Genomic DNA, 17,286 nt, shown 5'->3' on the forward strand with positions numbered 1-17,286 from the left:
GAATTTTACAGATATTCATGGCAGGTATTCGAATTTCCAAAATAAGGCACTAATGAAATTCTCTGTTACCACTACGGTACTTCTTGAATTTGTCAATGAGCGTTGTTTCTGCCCGGTTTCGAACCAAGGACCTTTCGCGTGTTAAGCAAACGTGATAACCACTACACTACAGAACCTGCTGCTACATTTTGCTACAAGGAGTAAACCGAATTTTACAGATATTCATGGCACGTATTCGAATTTCCAAAATAAGGCATCAATGAAATTCTCTGTTACCGCTATAGTACTTCTTGAATGTGTCAATGAGCGTTGTTTCCACCCGGTTTCGCACCAGGGAGCTTTCATGTGTGAAGCAAACGTGATAACCACTACACTACAGAAACTGCTGCTACAATTAGCTGCAAGGAGTAAACCGAATTTTACAGATATTCATGGCACGTGTTCAAATTTCCAAAATTAGGTATTTATGAAAATATCTATTCTCTGTTAAAAGTAAAGTACCTACTGCACGTGTTAAAGAGCACTGTTTCCGCCCGGTTTCGAGCCGAGAACCTTTTGCGTGTTAAGCAAACGTGATAACCACTACACTACAGAAACTGCTTCTACAATTAGCTACAAGGAGTAAACCGAATTTTAACGATATTCATGGCACGTAATCAAATTTCCAAAATAAGGCATTAACGAATTTCTCTGTTACCACTATGATACTTCTTGAATGTGTCATTGAGCGTTGTTTCCGACCGGTTTCGAACCAAGGACTTTTCGCATGTGAAGCAAACGTGATAACCACTACACTACAGAAACTGCTGCTACATTTATCTACAAGGAGAAAAACCGAATTTTACAGATATTCATGGCACGTATTCGAATTTCCAAAATACAGAATTTATGAAAATAACTATTCTCTGTTAAAAGTATAGTGCCTACTGCACGTGTCAAAGAGCACTGTTTCTGCCCGGTTTCGAACCGAGAACTTTTCGCGTGTTAAGCGAACGTGATAACCACTACACTACAGAAACAGCTGCTACATTTAGCTACGAGGAGGAAACCGAATTTTACTGATATTCATGGCACGTATTGGAATTTCCAAAATACAGAATTTATGAAAATAACTATTCTCTGTTAAAAGTATAGGGCCTACTGCACGTGTCAAAGAGCACTGTTTCCACTCGGTTTCGAACCGAGGACCTTTCGCGTGTTAAGCAGAAACTGCTGCTTGATTTATCCGCAAGGAGTAAACCGAATTTTACAGATATTCATGGCACGTATTCGAATTTCCAAAATAAGTCATTAATGAAATTCTCTGTTACCGCTATAGTACTTCTTGAATGTGTCAATAAGCGTTGTTTCCGCCCGGTTTCGAACCAGGGACCTTCCGCGTGTGAAGCAAACGTGATAACCACTACACTACAGAAACTGCTGGTACAATTATCTGCAAGGAGTAAACCGAATTTTACTGATATACGTTCGCTTTACATGCCCCTTTTTGGAGTTTCAGAAGTGGAAGAGAAGCAGGTGTCTGAGTGCTTGAGAGAGAATATCGTTGTTTTTGGAGGTCTATTTGCTTTATAAGTTTGAAAGTTTGTGAGTGACTGTAGTGAAGTTTCTGTGAAACTTTTTTGCTATTGTCCCCCATCAGCGTGAGCTTTTTGGGGGATATTGCTTAAAATAACCGGACAGACAACATGGCTTCGACATCAAGAATACAAACGACGACGAGAAAGGACAACAGTGAAATCAGAATGTTAAACGAAGAACTGAAAAAAAGAACAAATGAGAAGGAACTGACGGTGAACGTGGAAATAAGTGGAGAAGGGAGAATAACAACGATGGAATTGCTGAGAGGAATAAAGGAAGTTTGCGGAGCAATACTGGGATGTCGAATGAAAGACGGAAATAAGTATGAAATAACAATGTCTCATGTAAATGGAAAAGAAAGACTAATAGACGGGCTAAAGATAAAGAACTGTCAAATCATGGCTAAAGAATTAGGGAACGATGAGCTGGTGGTGTCCTTTTTGAATTTGCCTGCATACATTACGGATGAGGAGATAGAAGAGAAACTAAAAGGCTGGAATGTGAAGGCGACCACGCCAATCAAGAGGAGGATGTGGCCAGGAACGGACATTGTAGATGGGACGAGATTTTGCAAGGTAAAGTTTACAGACAATGTGCAATCCTTGCCATATTCTACTAAATTTAACACTGTCGAGGGATTTGAATATTTTCGTGTAATCCACGACAATCAAGTGAAGGTATGTAGATTATGTATTCAGCCGGGGCACATACTAAAGGAATGTCCGGAATTCACATGCCACAAATGTAGTGAACAAGGGCATTATGCCAGAGAATGTCGGAACATAGGAAATGTGTGCAAAATGTGTGACAGACCCAAAGTTAGATGTAGCTGTAATAAGGGAGAAGATCACTTACTTTTGCAAACAATGGACCTCACGTCTGAGGAAGGGGAGGGGAGTGTGCCGATGGAGAGAGAGGATGAGAGTGACATGGAGAGTGTGACTCCAGAGACAATGGCAGATAAGCTTGAAGAGCCTGTAATGTCTTATGGCAAAGCACGAGACGGGGTTTTAGTCTCTGCTGCTGACAAGGTGGAACAGCAGCACATGATGGGTGAAATACATACACAGGTGGAGATGGTGCAAGGTGCTTCTCAGGTGCCTGAGCCAGCTTTAAGCCTGTGTGAGAATTACACCAAAGAGTGGGTTGGGTCCACTGAAGTCACGGGTACTGTTAAAGCGCACTTTTCAAAAGGCTTCACAGCCGCTCCCCCCAAAAATCCAAATAAAGAGACGGATGATGAAATAGATGGTGAGGATCTTCAGTTGTTTGTAAAAAATAAGAGGTCATTGTCGAAAACCAGGGAGATGATGGGATTTGGAAAAAAGAAAAAGTAGGATTTGAAAGGACTTGTTTGACTCTGATTATACTTCTGCAAACATTAATAATGATTACAGTCGCATCCCTAAACGGTAACAGTTTGAGAAACATGAGAAAATTTGAGCAGGTATTAGTGTCTGTTAAGGCAGACATGTTGTGTTTTTTTGAAGAGACCAATTGGACAGAATCCAAAATGCAGGAGATTAAGAGTAAATGGTCTGATTTAATTTTTTGTAGTCATGGAGGAGATAAAACATGTGGTGTGGCTATTTTGATAAAAAATGATGTGGTGCAGAATGTAAAACAAATATATGCTGACAATGATGGTAGACTTATTGTAATTGAATTTGAAGTTCAAAATGTAGTTTTTCGTTTAATTAATGTTTATGCTTCAAATATTGAATCTGAAAGGAGAGAAATGTTTCACAAATTAAAAACACTGTGCTCAGAAAACTGTATACTGATAGGAGATTTTAATGTGAGGTGTAGTAGAATGGATGCCTCTAGTTGTGCTAAATTCAGATATGACTCTTCTAGAAATGCATTATGGAAACTTATGAATGAGGAGAATCTAGTAGATATATGGAGGGCTGAAAATCCAAACAGAAGAGTATTCTCTAGAAGGCAGGTGGTTCTAAAGGAATTAAAACAAAGCAGAATTGATTTATGTCTAGCAAAACAAGAATTGGTGCAGAATGTTAAGAAGGTGTCATATACCTTTACAGCATATAGTGATCATGCAGTAATGTCATTTGAAATGGGTTTTGGTGTGGAGAGGAGAGGAGAGGGGGAGGTGTATGGTGTTTAAATGCCAGTCTGTTAAAGGAGGAAGGATATAGAAATGAAATTGTTGAATGTATTAATGATGAAATGTCTAATCTACTGTTAAAAGAGAATGTGTGTTTATGGTGGGAGGAAGTGAAAGCAAAAGTAAAAAATAGGAGTATTAGGTACGCAAAAAATCATAACCGGTTAGATAAGCAGAAAGAAATAATGCTTAGGAATAGGATGTTGCATGAACTTGAAAAGGCTGATACGGATCCAGACTATGATGTTGTGAATTATTTGAAAATCCATGCAGAGCTGGGTAGTTATGAAAAAAAGAAATGTTTGGGTGCTATTGTTAGGAGCAGGGCACAGTACGCTTTGGAGGGAGAGAAATGTACATCCTTTTTTTGGGGTCTGGAAAAAAGAAAACAAACTAAGAGTTACATTGTAGAGTTGGAAGATGAAAGAGGTGTAAAGGTAACCGATTTTGTTGGGATCTTAGAGACAGTTGAAAACTTTTACAGAAATCTTTACAAAAAGAATGATGTAGATAAAGTGTGTGTTGTAAAAGTGTTGGATACAATTAGTGCCAAAGTATCGCAGGCAGAGAGAATGATGTGTGATGAAGAGATTTCGATTATGGAAATCAAGGAAGCAATTGTTAGCACGCAAGGTAATAAAAGTCCGGGTTTGGACGGTTTAACAAATGAGTTCTATAAAGTCTTTGTAGATATTTTGGCACCCATTTTAGTGAGGGTGTTTCATTATATGGAAGAGAATAAGGAAATCCCTGAGTCTATGTCAACTGGAATGTTAACGATCTTATTCAAAAATAGGGGCAGTAGATTAAAGTTAGAAAATTATAGGCCTATTAGCCTTCTAAATTCGGACTATAAGATACTGACTAAAGTGTTAGCGAATAGGATGAAAAAGGTGATTGGGAGTATTATTGAATCAACACAAGCCTACGGCATACCTGGAAGAGATATTGTAGATGTAATTTGTACAATTAGGGATGTTGTTAATCAAATGAAAAATGAAGGTGGTATAGTTTTAAGTTTGGATTTTAACAAAGCTTTTGATAGAGTGGAGCACAGCTTTTTATTACAAACTATGGAGAGGTTTGGGTTTGGGCCAAAGTTTGTTTCTTGGATCAACCTGTTGTATAGTGGGGCTAAAAGTTGTGTGAAATGTAACGGAGTGTTAACAGATACTTTCCCTGTGGAGAGGTCAGTAAGGCAGGGCTGTCCTTTGTCAGCTCTGCTGTACAGTGTTTCTACAGAACCGTTAGCTACATTGATAAATACTAATAAAGAAGTAAGGGGTGTTGGAATCCCAGGTGGTGGTGTCAGTGTTGTACATCAGTACGCTGATGACACTACTTGTACTGTGAAGGATATAGAAAGTATTGGAAGCATTATGGAAATCATAGATATATATGGCAAGGCATCGGGTGCTAAAGTTAATATAGAGAAGACTGAAATAATGTTTGTTGGGGATATCAATGTAAAAGGGTGTGAGATTCCATTCAAGAGCGCAAAGGATTTTATTAAAGTGCTGGGAGTAAACATTGGTGTAAAGGAGAAAGAGGCAAAAGATATAACTTGGACTGGGATCCTTAATAAAGTCAAGCTAACGTTGAATTTCTGGAAAAATAGAAAACTTAAGTTACAAGGGAAAGTAATTGTTGCAAATGCTTTGGTATTATCCAAATTTGTGTATGTTTTGGGAGTCCTGGACATGCCGGAGTGGGTCCTAAATGAATTGAATAATGTGGTGTCAAATTTTATATGGGATGGTAAAGGAGTGAGAATAGCTCAGAAAACATTGATTGCTGACTATGTGGATGGAGGTTTAAAACTTGTAGATTTAGATGTCAAAAGAAAAGCTATTAGGATAAAAACAGTAAAGAAATATTTGTATGACAGTGAAGATTATGGCTGGAAACACTTCTTTAAAGTCTACTTAGAGGAGAGTGGTGGTTGTGAGGATAATGGTTTATTGATGGGGCTTAAAAGGGCCATGTTTGAAAAGGTACCAGATTTTTATAAGGAGGTGCTAAATGCATGGGCAGAGTTGTTGCCTAATGTATATTATGAATGTGGACATATTGACCTGATTATGAATCAACCTATATTTCTGAATGAGAAAATCAAGAACAAAGAAAAAGTTTTGTATAATAAAGTATTTATGAGTGCAGGTCTACGGCAAATAAAAGATTATACATATGAGGTAATTCCAGGGTTTTTACCTGGGGAAGCTATTTTTGACATAATCAATGAATGGGATGAAGAGGTGGGAAGGGGAACAGTGAATAATATGTATAACAAGATAAAGAATAGTATACCAAGAGAATGGGTTGATTTAATAAATAGTGAAGTTGAAAGAGAAGATTTATTTGTATTTCCTAATTTGTTCATTGGTAGCAGTAAGAAGAAAGTACATTTATCTAGTATACCAGTGAAAAGATTGTATAGAATAATGGTAGGAAAAGTGTGTAGAAGGCCGGCTGCTGAGAAATTTTGGAAAGTAGTTTTTCCGGAATTAGATGAAAAAAAGATATGGGAAAATTTAAATATAATAGTAAGGAGTGTGAAAATAATGATTTCAAATTAAGACATAATAGAATATTTACAAAGGTGGTGTTAAAGCAAATTAATGGTGAGATAGAAAGGGAATGCGATGTATGTGGACGTTTCCCGGAAACTCTAATGCATTTGTTTATAGAATGTGAGGATTTAAAATATTTTTTTTGTAAAGTTAAGGAAATGTTATGTAGAAACTGGGGGGGAGATTTCGTGAAAAAGTATGCGTGGGAGGAACTTTTGTTATTTGGAGTGTCTGGTAAATGTGAGGGTGTTAATGTGTGTTTGTTGAATATGGTTTTGAGTTTTGTGAGGTATGCTATTTTTTGTAGGAGGAATTATGTTTCTTTTGACAGAAAGAGGGTTCAGGTGTGGAGTATCTTTATAGCACTGTTCAGTAAACACATAGATATGTTGTTTAATTATGGGATGGAACATTTTGATGAATCTTTTGTTGAAGGGAGTGGGTTAATTTCACGAGAGGAGAGTGGAGGTATCACTTATAATTTTTGAAAGCACTGTTTTGATATTTACTTTGTTTTTCATTGGGTCCCTTGAATTTGATAGGGGGTGAATTGTTCACCAGCTTCTGTTAGTCTAGTGTCTTCTGTATTGTTCTCTGTGGATTGTACTGTAAACAGTAGATTGTACTGTAAATATTGTAAACAAACATTTTTGATAATAAAAAAATAAATAAAAAAAAAATCACGTTCGCTTTACACGCGAAAGGTCCTCGGTTCGAAACCGGGCGGAAACAGTGCTCTTTGTCACGTGCAGTAGGTACTGTAACTTTTAACAGAGAATAGTTATTTTCATAAATTCTGTATTTTGGAAATTCGAATACGTGCCATGAATATCTGTAAAATTCGGTTTACTCCTTGTAGCTAATTGTAGCAGCAGTTTCTATAGTGTAGTGGTTATCACGTTCGCTTTACACGCGAAAGGTCCTCGAATCAAAACCGGGTGGAAATAGTGCTCTTTGACACGTGCAGTAGGTACTGTACTTTTAACAGAGAATAGTTATTTTCATAAATTCTGTATTTTGGAAATTCGAATACGTGCCATGAATATCTGTAAAATTCGGTTTACTCCTTGCAGATAATTTTAGCAGCAGTTTCTGTAGTGTAGTGGTTATCACGTTTGCTTCACATGTGAAAGGTCCCTGGTTCGAAACCGGGCGGAAACGATGCTCATTGACACATTCAAGAAGTACTATAGCGGTAACAGAGAAATTCATTAATGCCTTCTTTTGGAAATTCGAATACGTGCCATGAATATCTGTAATATTCGGTTTACTCCTTGTAGCAAAATGTAGCAGCAGTTTCTGTAGTGTAGAGGTAATCACGTTTGCTTAACACGCGAAAGGTCCTCGGTTCGAAACCGGGCGGAAACAGTGCTCTTTGTCACGTGCAGTAGGTACTGTAGTTTTAACAGAGAATAGTTATTTTCATAAATTCTGTATTTTGGAAATTCAAATACGTGCCATGAATATCTGTAAAATTCGCTTTACTCCTTGCAGCTAATTGTAGCAGCAGTTTCTGTAGTGTAGTGGTTATCACGTTCGCTTTACACGCGAAAGGTCCTCGAATCAAAACGGGTGGAAATAGTGCTCTTTGACACGTGCAGTAGGTACTGTACTTTTGACAGAGAATAGTTATTTTCATAAATTCTGTATTTTGGAAATTCGAATACATGCCATGAATATCTGTAAAATTCGGTTTACTCCTTGCAGATAATTGTAGCAGCAGTTTCTGTAGTGTAGTGGTTATCATGTTTGCTTCACATGCGAAAGGTCCCTGGTTCGAAACCGGGCGGAAGCGATGCTCATTGACACATTCAAGAATTACTATAGCGGTAACAGAGAATTTCATTAATGCCTTATTTTGGAAATTCGAATACGTGCCATGAATATCTGTAAAATTCGGTTTCCTCCTCTTAGCTAAATGTAGCAGCAGTTTCTGTAGTGTAGTGGTTATCACGTTCGCTTAACACGCGAAAAGTCCTTGGTTCGAAACCGGGCGGAAACTGTGCTCTTTGACACGTGCAGTAGGCACCGTACTTTTAACAGAGAAAAGTTATTTTCATAAATTCTGTATTTTGGAAATTCCAATACGTGCCATGAATATCAGTAAAATTTGGTTTCCTCCTCGTAGCTAAATGTAGCAGCAGTTTCTGTAGTGTAGTGGTTATCACGTTCGCTTAACACGCGAAAGGTCCTCGGATCGAAACCGGGCGGAAACAGTGCTCTTTAACACGTGCAGTAGGTACTTTACTTTTAACAGAGAATAGTTATTTTCATAAATACCTAATTTTGGAAATTTGAACACGTGCCATGTATATCAGTAAAATTCGTTTTACTCCTTGCAAGATAATTGTTGCAGCAGGTTCTGTAATGTAGTTGTTTTCACGTTTGCTTCACACGCGAAAGGTCCCTGGTTCGAAACCGGGCGGAAACAACGCTCATTGACACATTCAAGAAGTACTATAGCGGTAACAGAGAATTTCATTAATGCCTTATTTTGGAAATTCGAATACGTTCCATGAATATCTGTAAAATTCGGTTTACTCCTTGAAGAAAAATCAAGCAGCAGTTTCTGTAGTGTAGTGGTTATCACGTTCGCTTTACACGCGAAAGGTCCTTTGTTCGAAACCGGCTGGAAACAGTGCTATTTGACACGTGCAATAGGAACTGTACTTTTAACAGAGAAGAGATATTTTCATAAATGCCTAATTTTGGAAATTTTAACGCGTGCCATGAATATCTGTAAAATTCGGTTTACTCCTTGCAGATAATTGTAGCAGCAGTTTCTGTAGTGTAGTGGTTATCACGTTTGCTTCACACGTGAAAAGTCCCTGGTTCGACACCCAGCGGAAACAACGCAAATTGACACATTCAAGAAGTATCATAGTGATAACAGACAAATTCATTAATGACTTATTTTGTAAATTCCAATACGTGCCATGAATATCTGTAAAATTCGGTTTACTGCTTGCAGATAATTGTAGCAGCAGTTGCTGTAGTGTAGTGGTTATCACGTTCGCTTAACACGCGAAAGGTCCTCGGATCGAAACCTGGCGGAAACAGTGCTCTTTAACACGTGCAGTAGGTACTTTACTTTTAACAGAGAATAGTTATTTTCATAAATACCTAATTTTGGAAATTTGAGCACGTGCCATGTATATCAGTAAAATTCGTTTTACTCCTTGCAAGATAATTGTAGCAGCAGTTTCTGTAGTGTAGTGGTTATCAAGTTTGCTTCACAAGCGAAAGGTCCCTGGTTCGAAACCGGGCGGAAACAACGCTCATTGACACATTCAAGAAGTACTATAGCGGTAACAGAGAATTTCATTAATGCCTTATTTTGGAAATTCGAATACGTGCCATGAATATCTGTAAAATTCGGTTTACTCCTTGCAGAAAAATCAAGCAGCAGGTTCTGTAGTGTAGTGGTTATCACGTTCGCTTTACATGCGAAAGGTCCTCGGTTCGAAACCGGCTGGAAACAGTGCTATTTGACACGTGCAGTAGGTACTGTACTTTTAACAGAGAAGAGTTATTTTCATAAATGCCTAATTTTGGAAATTTGAACGCGTGCCATGAATATCTGTAAAATTCGGTTTACTCCTTGCAGATAATTGTAGCAGCAGTTTCTGTAGTGTAGTGGTTATCACGTTTGCTTCACACGTGAAAAGTCCCTGGTTCGAAACCCAGCGGAAACAACGCAAATTGACACATTCAAGAAGTATCATAGTGATAAAAGAGAAATTTATTAATGACTTATTTTGTAAATTCGAATACGTGCCATGAATATCTGTAAAATTCGGTTTACTGCTTGCAGATAATTGTAGCAGCAGTTTCTGTAGCGTAGTGGTTATCACGTTTGCTTCACACGCGAAAGGTCCCTGGTTCGAAACCGGGCGGAAACAATGCTCATTGACACGTTCAAGTAGTACTATAGCGGTAACAGAGAATTTCATTAATGCCTTATTTTGGAAATTCGAATACGTGCCATGAATATCTTTAAAATTCGGTTTACTCCTTGTAGCAAAATGTAGCAGCAGTTTCTGTAGTGTAGTGGTTATCACGTTTGCTTAACACGCGAAAGGTCCTCTGTTCGAAACCGGGTGGAAACAGTGCTCTTTGACACGTCCAGTAAGGTACTGTACTTTTAACAGATAAAAGTTATTTTGATAAATTCTGTATTTTGGAAATAAGAATACGTGCCATGAATATCAGTAAAATTCGGTTTCCTCCTCGTAGCTAACTGTAGCAGCAGTTTCTGTAGTGTAGTGGTTATCACGTTCGCTTAACACGCGAAAAGTCCTCGGTTCGAAACCGGGCGGAAACAGTGCTCTTTGACACGTGCAGTAGGCACTATACTTTTAACAGAGAATAGTTATTTTCATAAATTCTGTATTTTGGAAATTCGAATACGTGCCATGAATATCTATAAAATTCGGTTTACTCCTTGTAGATAAATGTAGCAGCAGTTTCTGTAGTGTAGTGGTTATCACGTTTGCTTCACATGCGAAAAGTCTTTGGTTCAAAACCGGTCGGAAACAACGCTCAATGACACGTTCAAGAAGTATCATAGTGGTAACAGAGAAATTCGTTAATGCCTTATTTTGCAAATTCGAATACGTGCCATGAATATCGGTAAAATTTGTTTTACTCATTGCAGCTAATTGTAGAAGCAGTTTCTGTAGTGTAGTGGTTATCACGTTTGCTTAACAAGCGAAAGGTCCTCAGATCGAAACCAGGCAGAAACAGTGCTCTTTAACACGTGCAGTAGGTACTTTACTTTTAACAGAGAATAGTTATTTTCATAAATACCTAATTTTGGAAATTTGAACACGTGACATGTATATCAGTAAAATTCGGTTTACTCCTTGCAAGATAATTGTAGCAGCAGTTTCTGTAGTGTAGTGGTTATCACGTTCGCTTAACATGCAAAAGGTCCTCGGATCAAAACCGGGTAGAAACAGTGCTCTTTGATACGTGCAGTAGGTACTGTACTTTTAACAGAGAATAGTTCTTTTCATAAATTCTGTATTTTGGAAATTCGAATACGTTTCTGTAGTGTAGTAATTGTCACGTTTGCTTCACACGCGAAAGGTCCCTGGTTCGAAACCGGGCGGAAACAATGCTCATTGACACATTCAAGAAGTACTATAACGGTAACAGAGAAAAGTTATTTTTATAAATTCTGTATTTTGGAAGTTCGAGTACGCGCCATGAATATCAGTAAAATTCGGTTTACTCCTTGTAGCTAAATGTAGCAGCAGTTTCTGTAGTGTAGTGGTTATCAGGTTCGCTTAACACGCGAAAGATCCTCGGTTGAAACTGGGCGGAAACAGTGCACTTTGACACGTGCAGTAGGCACTGTACGTTTACTGGAGAATAGTTATTTTCATAAATTCTGTATTTTGGAAGTTCGAATACGCGCCATGAATATCAGTAAAATTCGGTTTACTCCTTGTAGCTAAATGTAGCAGCAGTTTCTGTATTGTAGTGGTTATCATGTTTGCTTCACACGCGAAAGGTCCCTGGTTCGAAACCAGGCGGAAACAACGCTCATTGACACATTGAAGAAGTACCATAGTGGTAACAGAGAATTTCATTAATCCCTTATTTTGGAAATTCGAATACGTGCCATAAATATCTTTAAAATTCGGTTTACTCCTTGTAGCTAAATGTAGCAGCAGTTTCTGTAGTGTAGTGGTTATCACGTTTGCTTCACACGCGAAAGGTCCCTGGTTTGAAACCAGGCGGAAACAACGCTCATTGACACGTTCAAGAAGTATCATAGTGATAACAGAGAAATTCATCAATGACTTATTTTGGAAATTCGAATACGTGCCATGAATATCGGTAAAATTCGGTTTACTCCTTGCAAAACGATCGAGCAGCGGTTTCTGTAGTGTAGTGGTTATCACGTTCGCTTTACACGCGAAAGGTCTTCGTTTCAAAACCGGGCGGAAACAGTGCTCTTTGACATGTGCAGTAGGTACTGTACTTTTAACAGAGAATAATTATTTTCATAAATCCCTAATTTTGGAAATTCGAATACGTGCCATGAATATCTATAAAATTTGGTTTACTCCTTGTAGCTAAATGTAGCAGCAGTTTCTGTAGTGTAGTGGTTATCATGTTTGCTTCACACGCGAAAAGTCCCTGGTTCGAAACCGGGCGGGAACAACGCTCATTGACACATTCAAGAAGTACCATAGTGGTAACAGAAAATTTCAATAATTCTTTATTTTGGAAAATCGAATACGTGCCATGAATATCTGTAAAATTCGGTTTACTCCTTGCAGAAAAATTAAATAGCAGTTTCTGTAGTGTAGTGGTTATCACTTTTGCTTTACACGCGAAAGGTCCTCGGTTTGAAACCGGGCAGAAACAGTGCTCTTTGACAAGTGCAGTAGGTACTGTACTTTTAACAGAGAATAGTTATTTTCATAAATTCTGTATTTTGGAAATTCGAATACGTGCCATGAATATCTGTAAAATTCGGTTTACTCCTTGTAGCTAAATGTAGCAGCAGTTTCTGTAGTGTAGTGGTTATCACGTTTGCTTCACACGCGAAAAGTCCACGGTTCGAAGCCGGGCGGGGACAACTGCTCATTGACACATTCAAGAAGTACCATAGTGGTAACAGAGAAATTCATTATTTTGGAAATTTGAATACGTGCCATGAATATCTGTAAAATTCGGTTTACTCCTTGTAGCTAAATGTAGCAGCAGTTTCTGTAGTGTATTGGTTATCACGGTTGCTTTACACGCGAAAGGTCCTCGGTTCGAAGCCGGGCGGGGACAACGCTCATTGACACATTCAAGAAGTATCATAGTGGTAACAGAGAAATTCATTAATGCCTTATTTTGGAAATTCGAAAACGTGCCATGAATATCGGTAAAATTCGGTTTACCACTTGCAGAAAGATCGAGCTGCGGTTTCTGTAGTGTAGTGGTTATCACGTTCGCTTTACACGCGAAAAGTCCTCGGTTCGAAACCGGGCGGAAACAGTGCTCTTTGACACGTGTTGATGATCAGTTACTTGAGAAGGAGACCAAGTCAGGACGCTGGACCGGGTGGATTCAATTATAGTAAGGCATTTTATTATGAGACAAAGATAATTGGCAAAGCGTGCACGGACTCCTTCGTTTAGCTCATAGGGAACTAGCGGAAGAGAGCGCCGAAACATGGTGTGCATCCAATTTATACAATGAAATAACAGTGTGTTGACATAGGTTGAGTCTAGTAGGTCCGCTCTCCTGACTGGTTGATGAGTGGAGGGACGGTCCATTCTCCAGGTGGTGTCGACTTCCCATTGGCCCTGGGCAGTGTCCTTTGTCCTCGGAGTCCAACACCCCTAAGTGTGTTTTTCTGCTAATTCGTGTCTGGTTGGTTACGATATTCATGGAATGTTGTTTTTTACACCAGTGGTCAGTTCGTGTGGCTAGGGCGCTTTCATGTCTTGACATTTTTGTGTGAGTGCTTAAGTCAGCCATCTGTCTCTGGGTGTGGTCGTGATTGGTATCAGTTGGTTGCTCAATATGTCTCTGGAATTTTGTTGTGTGCTGTTGTGAAGCATGTTGTGCAAATGCCCTCCTTATATATCATTAGTTAAAACGTTAGATTATCTTTATTACAAATCCCCCTCTTCACGTCTGCAAGACGTGACAAAGAAAAAGGGGAACAGGCTTGCTCGGCGGTAGGTACTTGTCGTCTCATTGATCTGAACTTTCACTCGGTCCGTAGCTCACCATCTGCTCCGTTATCATCTCTCTAAAGTTCTGGTTATTAAACCTCTTGCACACGGGACCAAACAACAACCACACAACCCAAACACACTCATACAGGTTAAAGCAGCCCATAATACAGTTCTTGCAACACTTTTCCATTTCCCAAACATGGGCTGTGTTATCAAAAATGTACGTACAGCAATGAACCTAATCATTCTACCTACACCATCCTCTTTGCCCGTAACCTATCGAGAGTTAGTCTATTTTACCAGGTCATGAGGGAGGTGGCGGAAAATTGGTCAGAGAACCTCTTTACTGCATCCCCGGTTTCATTCATGAATCTCTGTTGATTATAAAAGATGTCATTAATTCAATCCACAATATTATTTATTGTCAACTACCAACATAATGTACTGTTAAAGCCTTCACATATTTGATTCATAACTTTGTATTCATCTGGAACCTCCCTGAGGATGCCAATAGCATCCATCTAGACAAAGCCATTCCCATCCTTATCAAAACTCCTCCTGTACCTACTTTAGCCTCCTATAACTGGTCTCTTATCACTAATTCAAACTGGTTGGACCAATAACCCCAGGGCGCAAGTTCCTAACCACCCTTTGTGGTAATTCTTGTCGTATGCGTCCTTTGCTGGTACTAGCCCACCCTTCATCAGCCATAGGTGCTATGAGGTTACAAATTTTCTCCTGTGCTTTCAAACCTAAGTCAGTCACATTAACGATTACCTTTCCAGCCGTTAAAATCATCTCAATTCTCGGTGCCATTCTTGTATCTATAACACTGGTGCTCATCAGGAATCCAGGTGAACCGAGGTGGGTTGGCTGAGTACTTCAATCTGGCCAACCCCGATTCCTATACAGTTGTCTGCTTCCCCAAGGAATTGTTTAATGCTCACCTAAAATTCTACATCTTGATCTTCTTTGATTCCTTATTCTGTACGTCACTCATCAGTGTATTATATAGTTTATCTTCTACTTCTTCTCAATGACAACGGTATCGTATGATTAGTACCCGAAGGTGTTGGATCTGAATGTATCAGAAAGATTAGATTATGATGCAGCTCAGAGCCTCTACTCTTCCCAAAAACCGTCAACCCTCTCCTGCCCTTAGTCGATCTGCTAGGTACCACCCCATACTCACACCTCTAGGAGCATACACAGTGATGAACGGTCGGGATAGGAAATCTTCGTTAAGGAGGTAACCCCCGGACCTTATTGGTTCTCGGTTCTTCTCCTAACTCTGTGTGATCATCAGTGCTCATATGTGTACATACCTTCTTGCAGTGGGTAACGTGGACCCATGTGACTCTCTCAGCTTTCCTACTGGCAAAGGCAATGGTTTAATAGCACCTGGTATGGGCCTTCCCAACGGGACTGCTTCCAGTTTTTTCTCCTCAGGGACTGGATCCACACCCAGTCTCCTAGTTGGATTGAGTGAATCACCTTCTCTTGCAATTCACCTGTTGGACACAAAATCTTGGACATACGGGTTTGGTTAACAGTCTTCTCATGTGCTCTGCTAGTATATCTTTAACTTATATGTCTACCTGTTCTGGTATTTCTATTCTCCCTAACTCTGGCATTCTATAGGCTCTACCTGATTAGCTAAACTGTCATCCATCATTTAAAGAGATGGCTCTTAGTAAACCAACTCTAGGGATAATATCTTGACTTAATATTTTAGCTACCATAATCATGTCCACCAAGTAAGTTGTGAATGCTTCTACCCATTTGCTATACTTATCTGTTATTGTTAAACACCCCTTCTTCCCCTCAATTCGGAATAGTTCAATAAGTCCATTTCCAAATGTTGGAATGGACATTCTACAAACAATGTTTTTGTTCTAGTAGCATCCTATCCTGTTCTATCGCCTGCTCTACTATACTCCCCCTTTTTATACATGGCTCAAGCCATGTATCAATTCTGCTGCATTTCTTAACAATGTCTTTGGTAAGATCAGTAAATTATCCTTATGTCAGCCCTTCTCTTTTAGGATTGCCCCCTTCCATTTACCACATGTCCAATTCTCCCTGGGGCATTCATCCTTAGCTACCCTGTGCATTCCTCTATGAAGTGTCTTATCTTCTTTAAGATTTAACTACTTTCCACTAAATTATCATATCTTTTCCTAGCGAATTTTACCAAACATAACTTAAAATCAAAACTATAATACATGCCTATGGAGCCGATAGTCTCTCCATGTATTAATATCCTAACTAAATGAACCTAACTAAGTTATCCTTCTATCTTCTATTCTTATGTCTTTTCTGTCTCTCCCAGTGTTATTTCTGTCCTCACCTGTTCATAATTTAACTATGCTGGTCTCCACTCACTAACCGTTATCTAATTCTTCTGTGTCACTTTTATCTTCTCTTCCTTGCTTATGCTCTCCTCCTACTTCCAACCCATCAAGGTCTCAGCAGTGCAGGGGAGTACTAAATGTCTCATTGTCTTATTCCATAGCTACTTAAATTTATCTCGATACCCTCAATGATCCTGGATCACCTACAGATGTCATATATTCCTGTCCTGTTGACAAAAGTCTACCATTATTAAACTTATTCACAACAAAATATAATAATACTATTATGTCGATTCCATAGCCTTGTTGTGTTAAATCTCTTACACTGAATACAACCACCGCTGACTTTCTAAGGGAAAATAAACTTATCTAGATAATGTAAAAAGTACCCCTAATTATCAAACGATATTCACATAACATAATCAGATCAAAATGACTAATCTGAACTACTCCACAAAGAAAAATTATTGTACCCTTATCGTCATTCTCATTGGTTCAAATTATCCAATTGTGTGTAAGAACTTTAATTCCATCATAATTACCAGTTCTACAAATTTCCTTAAAGTCAGTATCACAAATGACCTTAAATTCACCATCCAAATGGCTTTTCATTGCGGCTGATCAGACCACAAAAGGAAAAGTCACCAGAGGGGTCGAAAGTCCTACCACCCTTTCAGAACCGTGTTTCTACATTTAGACAAATGAAGGCTAAGAACTTTATCTACATTTTGTATCTCAATTTCCCAGAACAATCCCTATGAGAGGAATTTCACGTGCTTAATTAAAACTCAGAAACCAAAACTTCAAAATGCCATGTGTGTATACCCCTTTAAGATATCCTGTCCCTAGGTATTTTTCCCAAAGATAGTTAAGCGCTCCTTTTTCCATAAAATAACCACTTGGTCAGCATTTCCTCATACTACACCGATTCAAAAACCCAAACGTTAACTACAAACAAAACCTAA

At 38.8% G+C, this 17,286-nt stretch overlaps 1 protein-coding gene and 7 non-coding genes across 8 annotated transcripts; 7 read left to right on the forward strand and 1 right to left on the reverse strand.

Annotated features, from left to right (window-relative positions):
* Positions 1-946: 946 nt before the first annotated feature.
* trnav-aac (transfer RNA valine (anticodon AAC)) lies at positions 947-1,019 on the reverse strand. The gene has a single exon. It is a non-coding gene; the product is annotated as a tRNA-Val (tRNA).
* A 465-nt stretch (positions 1,020-1,484) lies between these two features.
* Positions 1,485-14,330, forward strand: LOC115183263 (uncharacterized). Its single transcript, XM_029744604.1, has 3 exons — positions 1,485-2,911; positions 5,831-5,835; positions 13,942-14,330. The coding sequence occupies exons 1-3, from the start codon at positions 1,686-1,688 to the stop codon at positions 14,043-14,045; spliced, it is 1,335 nt and encodes a 444-aa protein (XP_029600464.1). The 5' UTR covers positions 1,485-1,685; the 3' UTR covers positions 14,046-14,330.
* Positions 8,206-8,278, forward strand: trnav-aac (transfer RNA valine (anticodon AAC)). The gene has a single exon. It is a non-coding gene; the product is annotated as a tRNA-Val (tRNA).
* trnav-aac (transfer RNA valine (anticodon AAC)) lies at positions 8,420-8,492 on the forward strand. The gene has a single exon. It is a non-coding gene; the product is annotated as a tRNA-Val (tRNA).
* trnav-aac (transfer RNA valine (anticodon AAC)) lies at positions 10,528-10,600 on the forward strand. Its single transcript has one exon. It is a non-coding gene; the product is annotated as a tRNA-Val (tRNA).
* On the forward strand, positions 12,164-12,236 carry trnav-uac (transfer RNA valine (anticodon UAC)). Its single transcript has one exon. It is a non-coding gene; the product is annotated as a tRNA-Val (tRNA).
* On the forward strand, positions 12,585-12,657 carry trnav-uac (transfer RNA valine (anticodon UAC)). Its single transcript has one exon. It is a non-coding gene; the product is annotated as a tRNA-Val (tRNA).
* On the forward strand, positions 13,206-13,278 carry trnav-uac (transfer RNA valine (anticodon UAC)). Its single transcript has one exon. It is a non-coding gene; the product is annotated as a tRNA-Val (tRNA).
* Positions 14,331-17,286: the final 2,956 nt, after the last annotated feature.

The sequence above is a fragment of the Salmo trutta genome, unplaced genomic scaffold (assembly GCF_901001165.1).
Source record: "Salmo trutta unplaced genomic scaffold, fSalTru1.1, whole genome shotgun sequence".
NCBI classification, from domain to species: Eukaryota; Metazoa; Chordata; class Actinopteri; order Salmoniformes; family Salmonidae; genus Salmo; species Salmo trutta.

Coding starts and splice junctions, on each gene's coding strand:
- LOC115183263 (XM_029744604.1), top strand. CDS start 1,686: ATGGCTTCGACATCAAGAATACAAACGACGACGAGAAAGGACAACAGT.